The sequence below is a fragment of the Raphanus sativus genome, chromosome 8, assembly GCF_000801105.2.
Source record: "Raphanus sativus cultivar WK10039 chromosome 8, ASM80110v3, whole genome shotgun sequence".
In the NCBI taxonomy this organism is placed as follows: domain Eukaryota; kingdom Viridiplantae; phylum Streptophyta; class Magnoliopsida; order Brassicales; family Brassicaceae; genus Raphanus; species Raphanus sativus.
Genome location: NC_079518.1, coordinates 12,110,657 through 12,136,740, shown reverse-complemented (window position 1 = coordinate 12,136,740; position 26,084 = coordinate 12,110,657). Strand labels below are relative to the sequence as shown.

At 34.5% G+C, this 26,084-nt stretch overlaps 2 protein-coding genes and 1 long non-coding RNA gene across 5 annotated transcripts; 2 read left to right on the top strand and 1 right to left on the bottom strand.

Moving 5' to 3' along the window:
* Positions 1–12,210: 12,210 nt before the first annotated feature.
* On the top strand, positions 12,211–13,929 carry LOC108860347 (uncharacterized). Of its 2 annotated transcripts, none has more exons than XR_001950666.2 (3): positions 12,211–12,366; positions 12,490–12,696; positions 13,118–13,929. It is a non-coding gene; the product is annotated as an uncharacterized LOC108860347 (long non-coding RNA). The 2 variants fall into 2 exon arrangements; XR_001950667.2 differs by having other exon boundaries at positions 12,457–12,696.
* A 1,303-nt stretch (positions 13,930–15,232) lies between these two features.
* On the top strand, positions 15,233–20,917 carry LOC108862641 (protein DETOXIFICATION 1). 2 transcript variants are annotated; one of them, XM_018636838.2, is made up of 7 exons: positions 15,233–15,631; positions 15,715–16,203; positions 19,743–19,780; positions 19,879–19,965; positions 20,081–20,137; positions 20,218–20,662; positions 20,742–20,917. In XM_018636838.2, exons 1-7 carry the CDS (start codon positions 15,386–15,388, stop codon positions 20,790–20,792), a joined length of 1,413 nt encoding a protein of 470 aa, XP_018492340.1. In that variant the 5' UTR covers positions 15,233–15,385; the 3' UTR covers positions 20,793–20,917. The 2 variants fall into 2 exon arrangements, with proteins under 2 accessions (XP_018492340.1, XP_018492338.1); XM_018636836.2 differs by having other exon boundaries at positions 19,698–19,780.
* Positions 20,826–22,014, bottom strand: LOC108862643 (uncharacterized). Its single transcript, XM_018636841.2, has 5 exons — positions 21,770–22,014; positions 21,617–21,683; positions 21,332–21,540; positions 21,173–21,245; positions 20,826–21,072 (listed from the first exon to the last, which is right to left on the bottom strand). Exons 1-5 carry the CDS (start codon positions 21,869–21,871, stop codon positions 20,918–20,920), a joined length of 606 nt encoding a protein of 201 aa, XP_018492343.1. The 5' UTR covers positions 21,872–22,014; the 3' UTR covers positions 20,826–20,917.
* Between the last annotated feature and the right edge of the window lie 4,070 nt (positions 22,015–26,084).

Here is a 26,084-nt window from a genome sequence, read left to right as displayed (position 1 = left end):
TGAAATCAAACAAGCGGCTTTCAGTGTAAAAGGAAGTAGCGCTCCTGGTGAAGATGGTCTTACAGGATTATTCTACCAGAAATTTTGGCACATCGTCGGACCAAGCCTAACACAGGAAATCAAAGAGTTTTTCAGGTCTGCTATTATCCCTAATGGTTGGAACCATACTCAACTGAGCTTGCTGCCAAAGATAGCCAATCCGACAAAGGTTCAAGATATGAGACCGATAAGCCTATGCTCTGTCCAATACAAGATCATATCGAAGATACTTTGTAACCGGCTTAAAGGTCTATTGCCTGATATTATATCTGATACACAAGGAGCCTTTGTTTCTGGTCGCTTAATATCAGATAATATTATCATCGCCCACGAGATGATTCATGGGTTGCATACTAATGACTCCGTAGCAGAGGGATGGATGGCTGTTAAAACCGACATGTCGAAGGCTTACGACCGAGTTGAATGGAACTTCCTGGAAGTTTTAATGGAAAAGATGGGTTTTGATAGGGTGTGGATTCGATGGATCATGGCGTGTGTGAGGACAGTCTCATTTTCTATCCTGATGAATGGAGTCTCCCATGGTTTTATCAAACCAGAACGTGGCATTCGCCAAGGCGACCCGTTGTCTCCCTTCTTGTTTATACTTTGTGCTGAAGCTTTGGTTCATCGCCTGACACTGTCGGAAGAAGAAGGACGACTGAGTGGTATCAAGATTGCAGCGGAGTGTCCCTCGGTTCATCACCTTTTGTTTGCTGATGATAGCTTACTTTTATGTAAAGCAAACAAGGACGAGGCATCGGAGCTCATTGCGTGCCTCTCCTCTTACGGGGAAGCCTCGGGCCAAATGGTTAATCCTCAAAAGTCCTCAATCATCTTTGGAGCAAAAATCTCTAACGAGAGGTGAGCAGAGGTACAAGAGATCCTTGGCATACATAAAGAAGGAGGCGAAGGAACTTATCTCGGACTACCGGAGTGCTTTAGCGGCTCCAAAATTAAGCTCATGAGCTTCATTCGCGAGAAGCTTCAAGGGTGCCTCAATGGATGGTTCTCCAAGTCGTTGACGCAAGGAGGTAAAGAGATACTGTTGAAATCCATTGCACTAGCCTTACCAGTCTATGCAATGTCTTGTTTCAAATTGCCAAAAGAAGTTTGCTCCAAGATCACGAGCACAATGATCGAGTTTTGGTGGAGTAGTGGCAATAATAGGAAAAAGATTGCATGGGTGGCGTGGCAGAAATTATGTAAAGATAAAGAACTCTGAGGGTTGGGATTCCATGATATCGAGAAGTTTAATCAATCGCTCCTCGCTAAACAGGCATGGAGGATCTTTCAGAAGCCGGAGTCTCTGATGGCTGGTATCCTCAAAGCAAGATACTTCCCTCGTGATGGTTTCCTAGATGGTGTCGTAGGACGTAGGCCTTCGTACGCTTGGCGTAGCATTCTACACGGTCGTGAACTTCTCAAGCAAGGTCTAGTGAAGGATATTGGTAATGGGGAAGCAACAAGAGTATGGCTTGACAACTGGGTTGTGGAGACGATTCCTAGGCCTCCAAACTATCATCCAGATGCTATGGTTGACCTCACAATGACGGTGAGTGATTTGTTGGACCAAGATACTGGTCTTTGGAACGTAAATCTCATCAGACAAATCGTTGCAGAGGAAGATGTGGAGCGAGTACTCAAAGTCAAACCTAACTTGTCGAGAGTTGATTCTTTCAAATGGTGCTTTGCTAACAATGGCTTCTACAATTCCAAATCGGGCTATAAGCTGTTGCAGGAGCTTCAGGACCTTCAAGCGCCGACTTCTAACAATATGCCTCTGTTGGAAAGAAGATTATGGAGCAGTTTGTGGAAGGCTAAAGCTCCTCCTAAACTCCGGCACTTTCTCTGGCGTATACTTTCAGGAGCCTTGGCTGTCAAACAACAGCTCTGTACAAGAGGAATTCAGATTGATCCGACCTGTTCTATATGTGGAGAAGCTCCCGAATCTATCTGTCATATGCTATTCCATTGTCCAAGGGCTCGTGAAGTGTGGAATCGGTCCCAACTTCCCCTCCCACCGGCAGGCTTCTCACTAAGCTCCACATTCTTAAATATTCACTACCTTTTCATGTGTAGCAGGAACAAGACTCTGCGACCAGAGATACGCTTAGCCTTTCCGTGGATCCTTTGGCAAATCTGGAAGGCTAGGAATATTCTCTCTTTTGAACAGGTCCGGTTTTCAGCAGTGGAAATTTTAGAAAAGGCCGTAGAAGAGGCTAACGTGTGGCACAAGCTTCATAATACGGAGGTGGCAGTAAGCACACAGCTTCCGGCAGCCCCAACAAGGCTAGGATGCTCGTGGTCTGCGCCAACCTCTACTTGTGGAAGCTCCTGGATTGTCCGTGATACAAGGGGTCAAGTACTTTGTCACAGTCGACGGATGTTCTCAACTATCTTATCGGAAGCTCAAGCAGCGATAGAGACTTTCTCATGGGCTGTGCAAGCGATGATAGATCTTAAGTTCCATAAGATGATTTTTGAGTTTTCAAGCACAGCATTGCATCACCTCCTCAACCAGGGGTCTACAGTCTCAGTGGTGAGAGATCGTATCTCAAACATATACACTCTGTTTCTCTCCTTTGAGACCTGCAATGTAGGATGGGTACCGGTGGGTTGTAACTCAATAGCTTTGGAAATCTCCAACAGCGTGATTAAGGACCAGCGGAGGCAATCTTATGTTGCACACCAGGGCCCCTCTTGGCTTCAGGATCTGATTCAACGTGAAGCCATGTTAGCGTCTTAAAGGTTTCATCGTCTGAGAGCCGTGACGTGAAGAAGAGTGGACCAAGTGATGTCGTCCTTACCAAGTTCTTCTTTTCTTTTCTTTCTGGTTTTGGAGCCTAGGCTCTTTGATGCTCCTGTTGGCTGCATCTTGCTTCTTGTTCTGTTTTCTTTCTATGGTTTTTTCTCCTTTGTTGGTACAAGGCGTTTTAAACGCAAAACATTGAAGTATTATCTATGACAAAAAAAAAGACATAGAAGAAAAAGAAAAGCGTTTATAGTGCCCTTTGGTTTGTGTTTCTTGATCAGTGGCTTCATCGTCTGGTGTTTGGGGGTTTTCTTCATCTTCGAGTTGTAAGTATGGTCTTTTTTTTGAGTTTTGTGTTTGAACTGTGTGCAAGTGCAGAGATAAATGTATTCAGTGTCATGTGTTTGTGTCTTGGAAAGAAAAAACAGTTGGAAAAAGATTTAAATGTTTCAATGAACATCTTTGACGGTTCCAAAATAATAGTCATATTCGTCTCTCACTCCGGCAGTGTTCGTATTAGGAAAGTCATCTTTGGCACACGTCACCGACTGGTTAAATGAAGTCGGTCCTAATGGTTAAAGAAGATTCAAACTAACGAACGTCAAATATATATCTTTCAACTCTTTGGGTACATATAATAAATACACAATACATGAAGCTCAATGTTCTCTCAAAATGTTCTCTCAAACAGAAAAGGGACAAGCTCAACTACGTGAGAACACATGGGTCATTTCCTTCTTCTTACTTTATCTTTTCTCTCTTTGAAGTTTTGCTTGGCTGTGGATGTACTTTCCTTCTCTATCGAGCTCAAAGACTCAGAGACGTTCGTGTCTTCACGAGTATTTTTTTTCTTAATTACTTTGACTAAACATATTTTTTTTTAAAGTCACATATCAAACATAATTTCATAAATATACACGCCCCATTTTTAATTAATGTACATTGGGTTTGAAACTTACAAAAGCTCATTTGTATTTAAATTATATGCCCTTTGTATTTTCTCAATATCCATTAAGAAATCCAATTATTAAACTTTATAAATTATATTAACTTTAGGGGATTAAAAATTAGTATAATATAAAGAGAAATTTGCACTCCTATACAAACATAACCTCATAATTTGCACGGATAGAAATTGACATTTTTGGCTGATGTATTTTTTTAATGGCACTTTTACCCTTATATTATATCACAGTGAAAATGTTTTTTGCAAATATACTACAACCTAATGTCTAATATATTTTTGAAACATATATTTTATTACTACACGTGAAGAGAGAGAGAGAGAGAGAGAGAGAGAGAGAGAGGAGAGAGAGAGAGAGAGAGAGAGAGAGAGAGAGAGAGAGAGAGAGAGAGAGAGAGAGAGAGAGAGAGAGAGTCTACACTCATCACTACAATCAATACATTTTTTCCTAAAAATATCTATCTCATCTCTCTCAAACTCTTTGGTTTCTCCGTAGATTTGGTCTCCTTTTTCTCTCAATCTCTTTAATTTCTCTGCAGATTATGGTTTTGTGGCCTACCATTTAGTTCAATCCTTTCCTAGGTTTGTTCCAATGTTCTTATTTTTTTGGGTAAAATTACGACTGCTCTTTCGGTCAAAATTGCCTCACAAGATAAAAATTCTATTCTCTTGAGAATTGCTTTGATGAATCTGGGATTAATATTAAGTTTCTTCGATGTTTGTTTCTTCGGTTGTTCGTTGGACATAATATTTGCATGCATAAAAAGATGTTTCTGTTCGCCGTATACGCTCTAAGTATCAAGATACTACTACACCTTGTAATGAGAACCATAACAAGGTAACTGTAATCCCTCCTTCTCATTCTCTTATTCAACATCATTTTGATTACTTTTTTTTATCAAGATTCTTTCTTTTCTTGTCCATAGCAAAATAATGAGCATGTGAAGGTTCTATTTATGATAGGTTTCATAGCTTCGCAATTTTGGAGCATAGGAGTTTCAACGATCTTCTTCTTATCATTTTTGTTGCCAAGGATGTTTGGCTTCCTGTGATATATGTGAAGATCTTGTGAAGTAAAACATGCATCTCTTGAAACATGAGTTTTGCTATTTCAAACTAAAGACAGTCAATTGTTCAAATAGCCATATAACACAAATTTTAAAACCAGCTAAAACATTGAGTGTTCGGTTATGTCTGGAGGATAGCCTTGCTAACTAATGATGGATGTTCTCAAATTTTTTTAACCATTCACTGTTTTTATATAGATCGTACGTGGACTATTTTAAATTATATCTTTTATAAAATAAAATATAATTCAAGTGTGCAAATAGCCAGTAAACATAGCTATTTGTTACCAAATCACTGTTTATATATGTTGTTAGCCGGCTAACCGGCTAAACTAACAAATATATTGCATGACGTAAAAATATATTTGTTAACCGGCTAAAACGAACGAACGTTAGCCGGCTAAAATAACAAATACGTAAACATTAGTAATGTTATGAATTGTTCCAAACCAACTAAGAATATACGTAACCATCATTTGATCCAATAGCCGGTGATTTAAATCTAGATATCAGCTAAGTTGTATTTTATCCGGATAATTTGAAATAGAACCATGTAAATTTATGGAAGATCTAGCAAGTTATAAATAACCATGATAACTTACATATCAATTGTATGAGTTGTACTTATATGAGTTAAGTTACATTCTCAAAATAAAATCAAGGAAGATTAATACAAAAACATATATTTATTAGACATATAATTATATTCTAGAAAACATACATAATTGGATAACTATAGTGTTAACCGGCCAGTGATTAAAGATACTAACTAATAATAATGATATCTAGATAATTGGTATATATTACCGGCTAACTATAGTCAGATAAATTAATCTTAACCGGTTATTTCACAAATTACATCATAAAAAGTGAAAGATTTTCTCAAGAACCATGGTAACAACTATTAGTCGGTACTTCAGCCTTAACAGACTCTTGTCTTCTAAACTGATCCGCCAGAGATGGTACTTGACGACGGCAATGCGATGGTAATGCGGCCGAGGCGATGGTGGATAATGATGGTCAAAAAGAAAACATTTGTTGAAGCTTGAAGAGTGAAAGAGATTTTTGTTAATCATGGTTCATTCTTTCCAGCTTCTGCGAGTCTAGGCTGTCCTGTAACTACATGCAAAACTTGATGGTTCGAACGAGAGAGATTTGAAAAATGAGTGTGGAATTTGTGATGATGGATCTCAGGATAATAACATTGAGGATCTCGATCTTAAAAGAGAGATTATTTAGTATTTAATCATTTATCTTTATGTGAAAAAGAATTGTATTGTGCTTTGCAGGAGGAAACAAGCGTGAGAGAGATAAAGAGAACAAAGAGAAAGAAAGAGAGAAAGAGAGAGAGAGGAAATAAATGGGTCTCTAATTTTTTGTAAATACATAAATCGTATTTTTCAAAATTCTAGCTTTTTAAGATAAACAAATAATAGAGATATCAGTGTCTTTTTGCTCCTATCGGTGTTGGGCCTCACCATCATTTTCCATTATTGCAAATTTCATAACTATTGTATATTTTCTGTGCAAATGCCTCTAATATAAATTACTAATATATATTAATTACATAATATTACTGTTAATAAATTTATATTATTAAACTCTTAAAAGTAATCTATAAGTATAATATACATTTTTATATTATGTTTAACATATATGAATGTTCAAACAACAAAAATAATAGATTGTCTTATATATAATACATCATCTTAAAATGTCACCAACGTTTAACAACACAAATAATATTGGATGTTATTTCTCTTCAACTATTATCTACATTTGTTTTGATTTTCCATGTATTTAAAAGTTATAAAATGAAATCATTGGTTCGACATCAAAATTGTCTACAATTCATATAACATGAAATCAAATAATAATAATATTTTCGGTTTATCCCCAAAAAAAAATTATCTCAATCATTTCAATCGAAAAAACAAAAAAAAAATAGATTTAGAATTGTAATTATACTTTACGAGATTAAAAACAACAAAAAAACAGTAACCTGAAACCGAACCAATATCCAGACTAAACAGATCTACTGTCTTATATCTTAAAAAGTAACAAAATTAATTAGCTCATTCCGTGCAAGGAACGGATTATTACCTAGTTATAATATAAACTGAACATACTACACAACAAAAGATGTATATAGTATATTACCATATATCAATATATGATGTATCCAAAATATACATTCAAATATATTGTTGATTTTATTTCCTAAAGAAAGATTTTTGAATATGCATATCTTGTTAATTGTTACCATTAATAATAATGCAATTGTAAGAGTCCAATATATAAGGTACAAAAAACCAAACTTGTAAGGTCCAATATATTAGGTAGCATAGTAACAAATTTGAAAGAGTCCAAAATTTAAAATCAACTTTCTTAGGTAGATAAAAATATGACTCTGTTTTAATAGATTAGATGTAAGATATTATTTAGTACTTTAAACGAAAAGATCTTCAAAACAAGAATAAAATTCAAAAAAAAATATATCTTCTATATGTCCCTTCTAATTGGTTTAATTTACATTTATATATTCGTAATTCAAATATCTAACTTAATAATAATGTAAAGTACTACTATTATTATATTAATTAGATACGCATTTTGGGATACTAATGAATGAGCATGCATACTTTAAATGGCCATTGGACATTTTCAATATCAAAAGCATAAAAGTATCGATCTAACAAATGTAGATTACATAAAATAAAATATAAACATAAAGGTTAATAAAGAATAGCAAACAGGAAAAGGGTGTAAAATATATATGGAAAATCGTAAAATTAGTTTAAGAGAGATATTGAATATTATAAAAAAAATATATTTCTTTTGTTTCAAAATAATGCATATTATAGAGTTTTCTCACTTATTAGGAAAACACGTAATTTTTTTACATAAATGCATCATTTTCTGTATTTAACTATTTCTATAAATTTTAACCAATCAAAATTCAGTAAACAATATTAATGTCTTTAAGGTTTACAATTTGTCATTATTATAATTCAGTAAATCTAAAATATAGATTTTTTAGAAACAAATTTACAATTTGTCATTATTACATACTAATTAAACATGTCTAACAGAAATCTTGAAATATATGGTCAACATTGATATTTATTAAAAGAATATGTACTAATAAATTTTGGTCAAATAAAACTTTACTAATTAAATATGGTAGTATTTATTATTTTAAACGAAAGATATTCCACTCTAAAACCATTTATAAATACTATGCAATTATGCATTTGTTACACAAATCGTGATCAACTAGATCATAAGGAAAAAATGAAACACTTCATACTTTTTATCTTGGTTACCATTACATATTTTAGTGTACAAGAAGCTTGTGTTAAAAACCGTGTTGTAATACATAACGAACTTGGTCCTGGTAGAAATCTCGAGTACCATTGTTATTCCAACAAGGATGATTTAGGCATAAAAAACATGGCCTTCAATGCTACCCCATATGTCATCGCATTCCATGACGAGATCCCTAATTTAACAACATGGAATTGTTTGTTAAGGCAAGGACCTAACAATAAGTTTGTCTTTGATGTTCAAATGTACAAAGCAGGACCAAGACTTATCCCTCGATGTGGTCAGATACGTATATGGACGGCCAAACTTGATGGGATATACTTTGCAAGACACCTTAATGAACCATCTGGTTTAGCATTACGTTGGATTGAAAAATAATGTACTTTCTGTCTTTTTTTTCTTTAACTATTATAATAATGAAATATAATAATTTCATTTCTTATCATCAACCTGCATTTTTCTTTTCCATGGATGGATTGATATCCTCTTTCCCTTCCCAACAAAGGCTTCAGCTCCTATCACAAATCAATAGCTTACACAAATAAATGGTTTATCAAGGATAAAGTATCAGAAATGATTTTACAATTCTCTGAACCCGCACATGAGCGAAACTCTGCCAAGCCGCCATTGTCTAAGGCTCTAAATGTGAGTGTTTACAGATATCAAGTCTACAGGTAACAGATCAATTCTGATTTAATTCGTCTAACTGAAAGTTTATCTCTTTCAAATCGACGGTGGCGCAGAACGACGGTGAAACCCCATTTATTTTGTGAATTGGACTTTATTTTCATAGACTCGGCCAGAGTTTGCTTTCATGTACAGGTCGGATTATGTACCATTGGTTCAACTCAGAGGCGGACCTAGCAAAGATGGAGTGGTGTCATCTGACACCACAAAAATGTTATAAAATTTTGTTTTAGCTCAGGATCAATAAAATATCAGTAGCTTAGATGGTAAATTTCTCCCCTTTGAACCCACAGAAACCCGGATTCAACACCCCCTTGACACCAATTTACATTATTTTTTATTTAACCCAGTATATTGAACCCAGTAATAATTAATGTTGGGTCCGCCCCTGGTTCAACTGATTTACTTTGTTATTTGGTTTGGTTCGGTTTTATTATTTGGTACAAATGAATTTTCTATTTTTATTAAAAGGAATACATATGAGCCGAAATCCAATTAATCTCTCAAAACAAAAACAAAAATGTTGACAATTAGTTCGTCTGCAAATTTTCTAATGAAGCAAATGATCACTTATCTTTTTATCTATCATCATGAATCAAATCCAATCTATGACGACAAGTCAACCATTTCCCACTTTACTACTACTTAGACCATCTCCAATGTATTTTGCTAGTTTCACCTCTAAAATAGAGGAACTCTATAATAGAGGTGACATATACTCCAATGTATTTCTCTATAATAGCAATCTCTATTTTATAGAGTAAAAAATAGAGGAATGCTATTTCTTCCTCTATAAATAGAGAAAAAAATAGAGATCTCTATTGTAGAGGAAGAAATAGAGGTGAGTTGGAGCAATTTTACCTCTAAATACTATTATAGAGGTGAAAATAGCAATGAATTGGAGATGTTCTAGTACTAAGTTAGTACAATGATCACTTACCTTTTTACCCGTCCTTCATATCTTTCTTTCTGGTCTGTGCAAATTGGACCATGTCACGTTTAGTTTCTATTATTATATACAATTTTATTTGGCACATTAAATTTGATTGTGAGATTATGGTAACTTTTTTTTTACATCAGATTATGGTAACTCTTTAAAGCAACAAATTAACTATATGTATTATATTTTGCCCTTTCCTTGACTACACCAACAAAATGTTAACTAGTTATATGTAATGTTACTGCTTATTAAAATTACAAAAGGATTATATTATATGTTTCGTATATGCTACACTACACGTACGCTTAATGTTACTGCTTATTAAAATTACAAAAGGATTATATTATATGTTTCGTATATGCTACACTACACGTACGCTTACGTTATTAACTATATCCGAAATAACCATTCTCGATAATCTTTCCCAACAATTAAATCCAAACAAACTAGAATATTTCTTCGATGTGTATGTTGCATTACTTTATAAAAGTTAGCATAATATATGTGGAACTGTATTATCTACCTAATGATTATAACAAGAAATATATCATACTGTTGAACTAAGTTTATAATATTAGAAAATAATTTGGATATTGAATTAGTCTCTTCAATTGTTTAACTTGGAAGGCAATATTGAAATTTCATGGATCGAACGAAACTCTAGACCACTTTGGCACTTTTACTTTTAGTTTACACATTTTCTCCCATTTAGCCCTATAATTTTTTTTAAGGTGGATTCGAAATCCATGAGAGAATGATATATTGGCATTTGCAAACTTTTCACAAATATTTAATGGAATAAAAATTTGGACACGACATAGACTGGAAGAGTCAATTGTAGATAGCTTGGGACAACTCAGGTTAACAGAAATTAATACATTATTGAGTATAATATTCATACTAGGTGAAGACCCGTGCCTTGCACGAGATAAAATGATTATATAAAATAATTTTTACATATTTGTTTAACATTAAACATTATATATTAAGAACTTAATTGTAACTTTATAATATTATATAACATAGTTTTCAATGGATCTAATTAAAACCCAAGGTGTTATATTTTCAAAATGGGTTTTGAAAGGGGATTAAGTCTGATACAACGCCTTTTTAATCCTAACTTCAAGAATGAATATTTCGGTTTTTTAATTTTGTATATACGATTTCAATTTATTTACCAACACAAGTTTATTTTATTATCTCATCTCTAATAGCTTCTATTTCTAAAGAGATTATGTTAACAATGTCAAATAAGAGGATGAAAAGATTAAACAAATCTTTTTTAGTTTATTTTATTATCTCATCTCTAAGAGCATCTCCAATAGAACTCTATTTTTTTCTCTATAATTTACACTAAAATAGAGTGATTCTATTATTGTGTAACTTTTGCTCCAATGGTTTACTCTATAATAGAATTATTCTATTATAGAGTGAAATATAGAGGGATGTCATATTTTTACTCTATATTTGGAGTGGAAAAGTGAAATTTCTCTATATTCTCATCACATTGCTATGGAAGAATATTTGACACCATAATATTTGCAAACGTATATATGAATAGAAGCTATGATAGAGTTTATATAGCATGAAGAAAAAATAAATCTAATTTTGGTTTATATAATTCCCTGAAATAAGTTTTAAGATTGGCCAGTAGCATGTTTACGTGATATCATAAAGAGATTATGTTAACAATGTCAAATAAGAAAACCTTTCTTTTTTAGCTTTAAAAAAAATGTCATAGAACAAACTCTAATAGTGGTCTTGCTGTACACAGTTTAAAAAAAATATTTGGCTATGAAACTTTGTTATTCAGAATCAATTTCTATACTACAAACATTTTATGAATCTTTGGTAAAATCTAGATTATGTGGTGACTGATATAATAAGCAGCAGTATGAAATCTATTACACTACTAAAAAGAAGATATAAAGCTCTATGAGAGCATCTACGTCATTTAATTAATTCGACAAATGATAGAGAACCTTTTTGCCACATCATATCAAATAACTCGACACATCATTTACTGGGCTTATAACAAACCAAAGTGGCCCATCATAACAGCGTCCATCTCGCGTTCATAGGAAACAGACGCAACTCTTCCACTCCACCACCATCGTTTCCGATTTCTTTGTTCTCCGTTTCAGAATTGTGATACACATTTAATTCACTTCTTCACTCTTATCTTCATGAAACATCTTTTCCTTCCACCTCCATTTGTTTTCCATCTTATATAACCCCTATTTTGAAACGTAGATCAAACCACATCGTAGAACCTCCATAGAAGAATATCAAGCTATGGCTATGGAATCGATTCATCCCTCCGGCAAGTCTCCTGTAGCCTTATATGTTAAACACATACCACTGGTGCCATCAGACTCAGAATTATTTTCATCTTGCAATTATGTATCATCTGAAACTGAGAAGACATGTGCAGGATAGGATAAGGTATCGAAATATGACGACGACCTTGATGGCGACATGAATAACGGCGGAAACGGGATAATGGCGACGGATGCAGAAGAGACGACAGCTATGATGGTCATTACCCAGTTTCCTCAAATATTTCCAAACAAGACGACCACTCCTAAAGGTTAAAGCTTTATTTTTTTTCTTAATAGAATTTTCGATCCTGATGGTAAATTGAATTAAGTCTCTTCGATTCCCAACCTTCACACTAAAGACGCTGAAAAATCTGACGGCTCCTATCAAACAGAATGGCCAATTCCAAGACGACTCATTATCGACGGCTCGGGCTGATCTCTTTCCTCAACTACGTTCTTCCTAAACATGAAGATGACGAAGACCTAAACATTGTGACAAGAGGCCTCCTAATTTGCTGCTGGTGACTTATTTAATGAAGAGCGATCAGCTATTGTGCTTTAGGCTTTAGGCTTATCTCTCAGGTGGGATCCTCTCTCAGGTACCGTTTTATCCCCTATTACGTTCAGGTTAAATAAACGACTCTTTTTTGAGAAAAAAATTAACGAGTCTGTGTTGTGAAAGTTCCCTGATGAGTGGTTTGATTGATGAAATCAGCTTGGTCTGATCAATACAAGTTGTTTGGTCGTCTGTCAATTACTACAATTCTCTTAACAAAACAAAGTTCCAATTCGTTGTGGGGTTGGATGTTTAAGAAAAAGTAGACACCGATGATTCAATTAATGTTTTAGTTACAAAGTAGTTGCATGATGTTAATTTAGAACCGAAAACCCTTTTGATTTGGATGTCAAATTAACTGATTTTCCCTGTCTTTTTATATACTGATGCAGACGTACGGTAACAGAACAATGCACATCAACATACTCGGTAGTTAAACGTATATAATGAGTTTCCTTTCTTAGTTTTCTTGCAGTGATCAGGAACAAGTGCTTAACGTTCTTCCTCTGTTTAGTTACTTAAAAGAAGAACCCAGATCTGTGTCAGAAGTTGCAGAAGAAGAAAAAAAGTTTCCATGATGCGTAAAGAGAGTAAAGCAGTCTTGGACGCTTGCTTGCTTTCGTAGGCGGATGTTAGTCTCAGGCTCCGGACTGTAGGGATTGATATGTAAACAGTTGGGGTAGACATTTCAGAGTTACTGCTACAGAAATTGTGAGGCAATCGGTTGAAGAGCTGCTCTACATCTTTGGCTCAGCATTTGTCATGAAGAATGAAAACTCAGGTTGTTTAGTTGGATGTGGTGAGTCTCTGATTGCTTCGGTCTTACGTTGAGAGGATGCATTTTCTGTGAGTTTTGTTTGTTTCACATTTTTTACTTTAAGATTTTTGGCTGATTGAATTCTCTTGAATAAAGCGTATAAAAAGATCATTAACATTAGTTTTTGGATTGAGGCGAAAATATAATAGAAAATTTATTGGATTCTATTCACTGAGCATGATGTAACCCAAATTTGTCCTCCCCCTTATTAGTGATGACTTAGCTCTCGATTTGCCTAAATTATATATGCTACATGTGATTAGCTACAAACTTACAATGAGCTTTTAAGTTGTCTGCAGCAGTTTGACTTCCATGACTGTAATTCTTTTTTTTTTAAGTTGTCTGCAGCAGTTCGTACACTTCATTTATCTATACTGCCATACATGCTATTCATTTTGATCTCTTTTTTTTCTTAAAACATTTTGATCATTTTTAACAAAGGAAATCATTTTGATCGTATAGACTGTAATTATGATATGACGAGAACAAAAAATCTGCAATTTCCACCACGGTGGCACTAAATATGTGATATCATTCGGATTATATGAAAGTTTGGTTCAGATTCTATTGGATTGGACTCGGGTTGAAGTTAGTAATTATTCAAAGAACTGGTAAGATCCGATATATTTTTGGATTAGATCCTAAGCTGTACTTCGGTTTAAAAGTACATGATTTGTACCTATTTTTTAACCCAAACATAAATTAAATTGGTTTTCGATTTTAAAATATCTGAATTATACATGTAATCAAAATATAAGTAAAATCGATTTAAAAGCAAAAAAGAAACATCAAATGTGATCATTGAAAATTAAATAAAAAGTAAACATAAATATTAATAGGAAGAAACCCAACTTTATTATATAAGATTGTTGATATTATGTGTAAAAATTATTTACAACATAATAAAAATATTTATTTTTTCTAAATTTATAAAATTACAGAAATTATGTATCAAAAAAATGAAATAATATTTGAAAAATCGGCGCGTAGCACCGGCAAACCTCTAGTTGTGTATAAGAGCTATTGAACCATCCGATAGCTTGCACAGTGAATTTTGTTTGTTGGGTTCGAGGGTGAAATGAAATGATTTGAATTTAACTAAGGAAGTATAATTGCACAGAAATATTGAATTACGTTTGCTGTGTTCTGAGTGTGAAATAAATGTATTTTTTTTTTTTTTGAAAAGAGTATAAATGTATTTCTTTTTTGACATTAATAACACAGACTCATCTAGACTCTGTATATCAAACTTGAAGCTCTGCATCCATGTGGACAACGAAAGAGTTTTGCTGTCTAGCACTGCGTGCAAGACTATCCGCTCTTGTATTCTCCGTCCTCGGTACATGAATGATCTCCGAACTTGTAAAACTTTCTCTCAATATCTTGATATCTTCCAAATAAAGTATAAATGTATTTCTTTATTTAATGAAACTATACTCGAATCACTATGTCGTATGAAATGTATCGAAGAATATATAGTGGCAGTTTATTGTAATAATTCTAGTAAGCAAATGGCAATTAACTAATTGAACTGAAAAGCTTTGTGGTAATGACATATAAGCATAATGGCATGAATGTAAATAATTATTAAAATAAAAGTTGTTTTTTAAAAATGTTTCTGTATTAATAAGTAAGGGATAATTAAAATTTTCCAATAACATAATTAAAAAAAAACAGGTCAAAACGAATTTGATATCCTACTCTTCGGCGTCGTCACCTTTGACATGATTCCAAAGTATGCTGTCTAGCTAGTTGCCTTTGTTGTGTTAGTCGTGGATAACAAAAATGTGATCCCCAAGTATATTATCCTGTATATATTTTTCACGCATTTCCGTACAATTACATTGATAGTTTAAAAAGATTCAGTATCATCTGAAACCAAAGAGTAAGGCCTTCAACACTAGGAAGACTGACAATGGAAGACCCATTTCTTATAAGAGATGAACAGTTAGTTCCCAGTACAACGACATGGCACAGAGGTCAGCTCACCGTGGAGCTGAAGAAAGTATGCCGCTTGGCAGCTCCTATGGCTACAGTGACCAGTGCTCAATACCTTTTACCTGTCATCTCAGTCATGGTCGCCGGCCACAACGGCGAGCTTCAGCTCTCCGGCGTCGCTCTTGCCACCTCCTTCACAAATGTCTCCGGTTTCAGCATTATGGTAACTATGCTCTGACTCTCTCCTCTCCGCTTCAATCCTAGAATCCCCAACTGACTCTGAAATCTTGAAAACTCTTTGCGTAGTATGGATTAGCGGGTGCTTTAGAAACTCTTTGTGGCCAAGCTTATGGAGCTAAGCAATACGAGAAACTCGGAACCTACGCATACTCTGCAATCGCCTCCAACATCCCAATCTGTTTCCTCATATCAACTCTTTGGATATTCATCGACAAGCTCTTGATCTCTCTTGGACAAGACCCTGACATCTCCAGAGTCGCTGGTTCCTACGCCTTTCGCCTTATACCGGCTTTGTTCGGACAAGCTATTGTCATACCACTGACTCGGTTTCTTCTGACACAAGGGTTGGTTCTTCCTCTCCTCTGCTGTGCCGTAACCACCCTTTTGTTCCACATCTCCGTTTGCTGGATTTTGGTTTTCAAGTTTGGTCTGGGAAGCAATGGAGCTGCTTTGTCTATTAGTGTGTCTTTCTGGTTCTATGCTTTGATACTCGCATGCTATGTGAGATTCTCCACCTCTTGTGAGAGGACACTGACGCAGTCGGAAATCACAAAGGTTTAGCAAACACTAATCCTTAGGTTAAAATCAAGCTCTCAAGCAAGAACTTGAATTATAAAGCTCTGGAATCCACCAGAAAAGATAAAAGTTTGAAACTTCTATTGATAAGATTGATAAGAATGTCTAAAACAGAATACCTAAGACTCTCTTATATAGAGATAGTCTAAATCATAAAAAAGGAAAACACCAAATAAAAGGAAAACCAAATAAAAGGAAAACTTCTAGAAAACAATAGATTAAGAATACTAAGATTCTCCTACGTCAGTCTCCTCCACCTCGAAAGAACTCGACCCTGAGTTCTCTTCTTGATAAAGAACACCATCAGCATGGTATTCGTAGATGTCAGCCACATTGAATGTATTAGAAATGTTCATGTCTTCTGGAAGTGCTACCACATAAGCATTATCATTTATCTTCCGCAATATCTTGAATGGCCCATATTTGCGAGGCTGTAGCTTGCGATATGTGCCAACCGGGAATCTTTCTTTCCGTAGAAACACCATCACTTCATCTCCTTCTTTGAAAACCTTAACTCTTCTATGCTTGTCTGCTGCTTCTTTATTCTTTTGACCAGTTGCTTCTAACTTCGCTCGAACGGCTTCTTTAGTTGCTAAAATATCCTCTGCCATAGCCTCAGCTGAGATACTAACTCCAGGAGCTTTAGGCAATTTAACCAAATCGACCACATGCTTCGGAATAGAAGTATAGACCAAAGAAAAAAGTGATTTCCCTGTAGCTGAATGCACGGAACTGTTGTAAGCAAACTCTACTTGAGGTAAAGCTAGATCCCATTGTTTCGGTTTATCTCCACAAACACTTCTAATCATATTCCCCAAAGTTCTGTTTATTACCTCGGTTTGCCCATCGGTCTGTGGGTGAGCAGTAGAACTTCGCTTCAAGCTGGTTCCAAACATCCTCCAAAGTGTAATCCAGAAGTGACTGAGAAACTTGGTATCTCTGTCTGAAATTATTGTCTTAGGAACCCCATGAAGACGTACTACTTCCCGAAAAAACAACTTGGCGATGTTAGAGGCATCTGCAGTCTTCTTGCAGGCGATGAAATGCGACATCTTGGAGAATCTATCAACGACCACAAACACAGAATCGACGCCTCGCTGTGTACGAGGCAAGCCTAACACAAAATCCATAGACAAGTCTTGCCAGATATCTTCTGGGATCGGTAATGGCATATAAAGACCAGTGTTCTGAGATTGTCCTTTAGAAACCTGACAGACATAACACCTTTTAACTATAGCACCCGCATCTCTCCTTAAATGTGGCCAATAAAACCTTGCTTCCAAGCTAGCAATGGTCTTGTCTCTTCCCAAATGACCACTAAGGCCGCCACCATGCAAATCTCGAATCAACTTTTTGAAATCGTCTAGAATTTCTAACACTTCACGTGGAGTAGACGCCTCCTCTGTTACGGCGCTCACCACCCCTTTAACCACTAAGGGATAAAAACATTGTGCTTCCTGAACATCCCCATCAAACACCTTGTCGTCATGTGTCATAACCAAGAAGCTTGACTTATTTTCCTTTGCACTGTTACAGAAATCCTTAACAGGTGCCATGGCAATTTTATGATTGCCCCACGTAAACATTATCACATTGTCTCGACCTCGGTATGTGATATCATTATCATACTGCCAAGGTCGACCAAGAAGAATGTGACAAACATCCATGTCAAGGACGTCACAAGTGATCTCCTCCTTATAGTGTTTACCTATAGATATGAGAACTTTGCAAGTCATGCTAACTCGAACTTGTGATCCTCTCTTTACCCAACCAAGGCCGTACGGCTTCTCATGACGGGTCGTGGGTAACTTAAGATACTTCACCAGCTTCTGAGAAACTAAATTTTCTGAGCTTCCATTATCCAAAATCACATTACACACCTTGTTTTGAATAGAACAATGTGTTCTAAACAAATTCTTACGTTGGCCTTCTTCTTTAGATGACAACAAGACTCGTTGCAGTACAAGGTTTATCCTTTCTCCGGATTCTTCTTCAGCGAATTCAGCTCCCTCATATTCTTTATTCCCAGCGAAATCCTCTTCATCCTCTTCATCTTCTTCTTCTATTATAGCGACTGTTTTCCGACTAGGACAGACATTAGATTTATGACCATGTCCTTGGCAACGGAAACACTTGTCAAGAGAAGGCTTAGCATAAGAATTGTTCTGTCTCTGAGCTGGTGTTTTGTTCTGTTGTACAGCATTAGAGCTACTAGCTCCTTTGTTTCCCGGGTTGGAGTCTTTATTGGCTACGCTCTTTTCTTTCTCACTCGTGGGTTCAAAACTGGTCTGAGCCGTGTTTCTTCTAAATGTTGAAAACCCTCGTGATGACTTCTCCATTAGCTCGGCTTTCATCGCTAGACTGGAAGCTTCCTGCACGGTCCATACGGTTTGTAAACCCATCTTTCCTTGGAGAGAACCTTTTAAACCGCTGATGTACCTAGCCACCTTTTGATTCTCTGTTTCGCCTAACTCATTGCGTTCAGAGAAACGCAAGAATTCAGCTGTGTATTCAGTCACCGTTCTGTTTCCTTGAACACAATCGAGATACATCTTGTAAAGAATCTGTTCACAATCTTCCGGTAAGAATCGCTCCAGCATTAATTGCTTCATTCGGCGCCAGGTCCTTACTGGTCCTCTCCTTTGTCTCTGCCTTTGGACAACGAGTTTATCCCACCATACTGCAGCTGTCTTCTTCAATCTGACTGCTACCATCTTAACTTGTTTACTCTCAGGAACACCCATGACATCAAAGAATCGATCAACATCGATTTGCCAATCAAGGAACTCCTCCACTCCCATAGTTCCATAGAACAATGGAATATCGGCCTTCACCCGATAATCATGATTGTTTTGTTGGTATTCTTCAGCTAGTTCTTCTTCTGATCCTTCATCTGAACTAGAATTATCAACAACAACATCACGATTGTTTCTACCTTGCTGACCCCGAATTCTTTCTCCACCTCTTTGACCGGCGTTATTAACCTGATTGGGATAAGCCGCAACCTGATTATTTAACGCTGTTACCAGATTTGCCAATTGAGCAGTTACAGCAGTGAGATTTGTAGTTGCCTCCCTTAATCCTTCTGCAAAACCCTCGAAGTCGGCTCTGGTTACTGGTTGATCACCCATAGCTGATCAAGCTTTGAAAAGAGAAGGAGAAGACCTTGCTCTGATACCACTTGACGCAGTCGGAAATCACAAAGGTTTAGCAAACACTAATCCTTAGGTTAAAATCAAGCTCTCAAGCAAGAATTTGAATTATAAAGCTCTGGAATCCACCAGAAAAGATAAAAGTTTGAAACTTCTATTGATAAGATTGATAAGAATGTCTAAAACAGAATACCTAAGACTCTCTTATATAGAGATAGTCTAAATCATAAAAAAAGAAAACACCAAATAAAAGGAAAACCAAATAAAAGGAAAACTTCTAGAAAACAATAGATTAAGAATACTAAGATTCTCCTACGTCAGACACGCAGCTTTGTATCCGATGATTTTGTGTCTTCTGTCAAACAGTTCTTCCATTACGGAGTTCCATCAGCAGCAATGTTGTGGTAAGTCAGTTTTAAGTTTCTTGTTGGTCAAGGTACATACACGAATGCTTCCTCTTGTCTCAATTGCATTTTTTTTTCTTCATCTTTTTGCTATATAGCCTAGAATGGTGGCTATTTGAGCTACTCGTACTCGCCTCAGGACTACTCCCAAACCCGAAACTTGAGACCTCTGTTCTTTCAATATGGTAAATTAAATATACACAAAAAAAAAATTAAATATACACATTCTTTCAAAATGTTATTCTCTGATCTCTTTATTAAGAAAGTATTAATCCTACTTGTTTCATGTCACTATGTCAGTCTTACAACAGAAACATTGCACTATGTAATTTCAAATGGAGTTGCGGCGGCTGTGAGGTATGATATCAATTCTTACTTCAAAATATATTCAACCTCCTTCCTCAACCTATTTGTCATCATCTATTGGTTTCTTGCAGCACACGCGTGGCAAACAATTTGGGAGCTGGGAGTCCTCAAGTTGCTAGGGTATCAATATTTGCAGGTCTTTGTCTCTGGCTGATAGAGTCAGTTTTCTTTAGCACACTTCTCTTCGCCTGCCGAAATATCTTCGGATACGCATTCAGCAACAGCAAAGAAGTTGTGGACTATGTCACGGACCTGTCTCCTTTGCTCTGTCTTTCCTTCATCCTAGATGGATTTACTGCAGTTCTTAATGGGGTTGCTAGGGGAAGTGGGTGGCAACACATTGGAGCTTGGAACAATGTGGTGTCTTATTATCTTGTAGGAGCTCCGGTTGGACTTTACTTAGCTTTCAGTCATGGGTTTAACGGAAAAGGATTGTGGTGCGGTGTTGTGGTTGGGTCCGCTGTTCAAGCAACTATTCTGGCTATAGTCACAACTTCCGTGGATTGGGAAAAACAGGTTATTCCTTTGAGTAGAATATTATTAACCATTTCAGTTTTTTTAATGCTCTAAATTAATTATAATCTATAATTTGCAGGCTGAGAAGGCAAGGAAGAGAATAATCTCTAGGGAAAATGGACTAGCTTAATGAAGAGTGTCTCTTAGTTAATCCATATTGAGAGATACGAAGACTTTGATTTTCTTCAGTTTTGGTATACGAAATGTAATTGTTTGTTATAAACAAGTGAATAAAAAAACACAACCTCCTTTACATTATTGGTTCCAGACGGGAATAATCCCTTGTGCAGCAAGGCGCTTCTCGACCCAAAACACAACGTGGTTTGCAGTTGGTTTCCTCTCGTCGACTAGAAACGGCTCTACGGTACTTGGACCTGATCCGTATGAGGAGATTGAAAAGCCCTTTGCTCCTATTTTATTTAAATAAAAAACAAAAGATATTATATATATGTTCAGTTAAAATTTGCAGCAACAAAGTATCTTAACCATATGATATGACTATATCATTACCTGTGAGATTACCACTGGGGAAGAAGGCCCAGAAGGAATATTGAATACCTTTCTTGAAGAAAAAACCCTCAAGCTATAATCAAACAAGTTAAGTTAGACTAGAGATGAACTAATGATGATATGATATATTGTCTTGAGTGTTGGTTAGAATCAAGAAACCTTATCGTCTTGGAAAGATAAATCAATCTCAGATATATCATCTTGAGCTTCAAGAATTGCTTTTAGTTGAGGAATCACGTCTTCTTCCATCATTTCTCCCAGTGGTTTTGCCACGGCTGCCTTGGCAGCTGCCGGTTTTGGTTTCTTTGCTGGAACTTCCACTGTTGAGTCTTCTTTTTCTTTTCCTTTTTCTTTCTTCTCAGTAGCAACTATAAGATAACAAGAATGTAAGTTTCCTCTGTTTTCGATAGTTCCACCAACCAAACATTCTGTTTCACAAATTACCAGCAGAAGTGGAAGACTCTTGCACGGCACAACGCAGCTGACTATCCTTTCTATTACCTGACTGATGCTGCAAAAGATACAAGACAGAATCTGTGTCAACTCAATATACTCAGATGAGATACAAAAATTCATGGAAATCAGGACACTACAGACCAACGTTAGTGGTGGAAACAAAGAAGAGGATGAAAGAGTTGGGGTGAGTATAGAGATACGAGAGCTGGTAGCTCCAAATGATCCTCCTGCTATTGTTGTCATCTTCAGAAAGAACGCAGAAAATTGTAACTGATCTTCACCAACAAAAGATTTGTTACACTTAGGTTCTTCTCTCCATCTTCTGCCTCAAACTAAGTAGTAATGTTTTCCTTTTTTTTTTGTGGAGCAAAGCAAAGAAGAGAAGAGGGAATAAGACAAGAAATAAATGTGAAAAAGGCTAAGTCCAAGAGTTGTCAACCACTCATGAAAAAGAGGATATACCATATTTTTAATAACAAAATTTAAAAATCTGCATAAATGTTTTCAATAATCTTTTGTGGTAAGTAGAAGACCAAGATAGCAGACTGTTAGAATTTCTACGCGTAATCCAGTAGCTTCAACTACTAAATTCAAGTCATAACTTCCTCTTTCTGCAGATTATATGGATGTGATTTAGCAAGACCGGTTCTTATTCTTGAGCCAGACGGAACTTTTTAAAAGTTATCTAGCATTCCTTTTGGAGACTAATGTGTTACCATGTGGTTTTCTAACACTGAGTATTTAATGCATATATTTAACTGAACATGATTTATAAGGATACTAGATTATTTTCTTGTGCTCATGCATGATTATATATATTTTTAAAAATATTAAACCTAAATAATTAATTAATATTTTATGTTCATTTACTTATATATGCTGTTCTTATATCATACTTTAATTCTAAAACTAGTGTTTTGACCCGTGCATCCGCACGGGTTTATGTCCATGTATTTAACATTTAACATTTTCATAAACATAATTGTTTAGATGTTTTAATTATATATTCATAATTTTTATATAGTTGTGTTCTGCTTGATGCCTTTAGCGATCATTTATAAATTATGAGATTGTGTTTTTTTCATATATAATGTTTCTATTAATTCTATTTGAAAAACTAAAACTTAAATGAAAAATACGAAAGTTTTAAATGCAGTATAACATCTTTAAACTAATAATCTATAAATTAATATCTTTATAAATTAATATAATTTCATAGTTACAAATTGAGTTTTTGGTTCAATTAGTATCTCGATAAATTAATAATCTCTATAAATTAATAAAAATATAGTTTTAGTATAGTCCCAATATTATTAATTTATAGAAGTTTCACTGTACACTTGTTATCTTATGAAATTATAATATTTAGACAAAAACATTTAAAATAGTGCTCGCATAATATTCCTTCCATTTCAAAAAGATGTATATTCTAAAATTTTCACACTTCTTAAGAAAATACAAAACTTTTTGACAATAAATTTATTATTTTACGTGTTTAGATATTTCCTATGATTTTTAACCAATCAATATTTAATAAATACAATTAATGTTTTTGAAATTTTAAATTTGCTATTATTACATACATTGAAAATGTAAAATAGAGATGTTTTAGAAAAGAAAAAATTTCTAAAACATAAATCATACTTAAACGGAGGGAATACAAAATAAGTTAAGAATTTTTGCTAATTTTATAAGGCAAGACTAATTTAAATTAAACAATTGGCCCCTTTCGTTAACATAAAAAATTGGTATTTGGTACTTAACAAATTAACATTAAGATCATTATAGACTGAAAACATGAATGAAAGCCTGTTTTTTTCCGAGAAAAAAAAAACAGAAACTCAGTGTTCTTTTGACCAAAAGTATAAAAAAACTCTGTGTTCTTCTACGGACAATTCGCATCCACCACGAAAGTTTAACCTTATCTTTTTGTGGGTGCTGATGCTTTTCATGGTGAGTTTTTTTTTTCTATACATGGAGAAAATTGTTCTTAGATTTAATGCTCCCTCTTGGTTTGAAGATAATTCAATCGATTGCTACTGCAGATTTCTGCATAAAGGTTTGCTAACAACAGTTCTTTCTGCAAATAAGAAGAACTGCTATGATAATAAAAACGGTTTGGACCTTCCCTGAGGCGAAGAAAGAGTTTCACCACTGATGTTATTTTCTTTTCTTTTGTTGCTGTTAGTGCTCTTGAAGTGACTATGACTGGCTTTTAGACAAAACTAAGTCCATCCCCCTGAGAAACATACGTTCTCTGCCTTACCAGAAACACAAAACTTTTGACTGGAATCATACACCCTTCCATAAAAGGACGCACATTAATCCAATGATGAGTAACTAAAAAAACTCTCAGATGTCAGGAGATGAAAGGAGAGCATAAGTGGTAGGTCAGAGAAGCACGACACACAACTGATATCATCCGGCCATGGCGGTTGAAATTACCAATTGAACAATTAGCAACCATGAATCTTGCCTGAAATATTCAGATGAGATAGAAAATTTCGCCTAAAATATTCAGATGAGACAGAAAATCGCCAACCCAAAAGGGCAACAGACCAACGCCAACAACAAACCAGACAAACCATTCATTAAGTGCCGGAGAACACTCTCGAAGGGAGACAAAACCCACATCAGATTTGACGCAGGACAAACCCCATGCCAGAGAAGAGATGCAGTGTTGAATTCACCATAGAAACCATTAAAATCGATCATAATCGCCATGGAACAGGAGAAACACAAAGAACTAACGATTGGTGAAACCCAATTTCACCACCAGCAACGGAAAATTGCAAGTTCATTAAAAGTGAATCAATGGTAGGGTAATATGTTAAATGATATATTTAATCTAGTGGCATAGATATGTAATTATTTAGGAAAATTAAGGGCTATTTTCTTTTTGTACTTCAGTTTTAATAGTTTAGATATTATTAAAGTAAAATAAAATAAAAATAGAAAATCACCACAATAGTAATATATATAATATGTTCAGTTCATTAATGATATCCATGTGATTAACCGTTCCAACAATTGACATAAGAGCAATATAGATGAAAAAGGCGTCTCAAATCATATATTTAATGGAAAATTTTTCTCTTTAAAGGTATGCACCTCAACACCTTACACTTACACTTTTATAGTGTTTTGTTTTTCTATAAATTATACAAATTTTACATACGTAAATGTTTCAGTTATTAAAGTCTTCAATACAAGATATCTTGAAATAATATTTAAATAAAATGAAATGTAGACAAAAACAATATTTTGACATAAAAATTTAAATTTGTGAATCTTGTAACTTGTGAGTTGCATATATGTCAAAATAAAAACGAGATGACTTAACAAAAAAAGACAAAACAACTATACTTTATTAATCTTTGAGAAACCATATTTTTACTTTAAAAAAGAAACTTTTTATTAATAAAAGCTTCGTCTTTACACAAACTAGGATTTGACCGTTTTTAAAAGTTCAACTAGACTTTGATCTGCGTTTTGATATTTGGGTCTTACTCTCTTATTATAGATTTTTGGGCAATTTATTGTAAATACTTATAAAATAGAAGGTCATCTAAAAAAGATCTTCTGTTTTAATAGTATAAACTAGATTTTGACCCGCCCTTAGAAAGAGCATGTATATTTTTTGTTGGAAAATTATTTTATGTAATAAAAGTAATTATTATTTTATGTAATAAAAGTAATTATTTTTGATAAAATATATATTTTAACTTTTTATGAAATTTATCTTAAATGTACTTATATGACTTATTTTGTTATTTTAAATATGACTAAATTTTAGAAGATTCAAAATAATTCTAACCCATAATATGATTTTATTTATTTAAACCGAAGTTAAACTTATTTTACACTAATTTTTTAATTTAAATAAAATATTTTATATCTTCAACACTCTTCTATTGAAAAATTCATTTGTGCATTTAAAACATTTTCTATAGTTTTATTAAATTTAGTTTATGTGACTTACTTTTTATTTTAAATGAAACTATTTTTTAAAGAATTGAGATAATTCAGACCCGTATTATGATTTTGTTGATTTAATCATTTGTTATTTCAACTTGATTTTATTTTGAGGTTTCATTTAATAAATACTTTCAAATAATTAATAATGTGAAATATTTTTTGGAAAGATATGGTGCAAACATTTAGGAAACAAAAATTTTAAACAGACTAAGAATTATTAAATACTATTTAATGTAATTGCAAAATAATGACTTTTGATTGGTTGCAAATAGTACTGGAAAAAATACAGGTATTTTTTGGGATTACTTAAAATATTCAGGGGCAGATTCATAAACATGCATCTGCTTTAATAGTATATACTAGATTTTGACCCGCACGCCCGTGCGGGTGTATATTTCAAAAATATATTGCTATTTGTTTTTCATGTCAATATCAAAGTTGGATAAAAGTTCAAATCTGAAGAACCGAACCGATCACA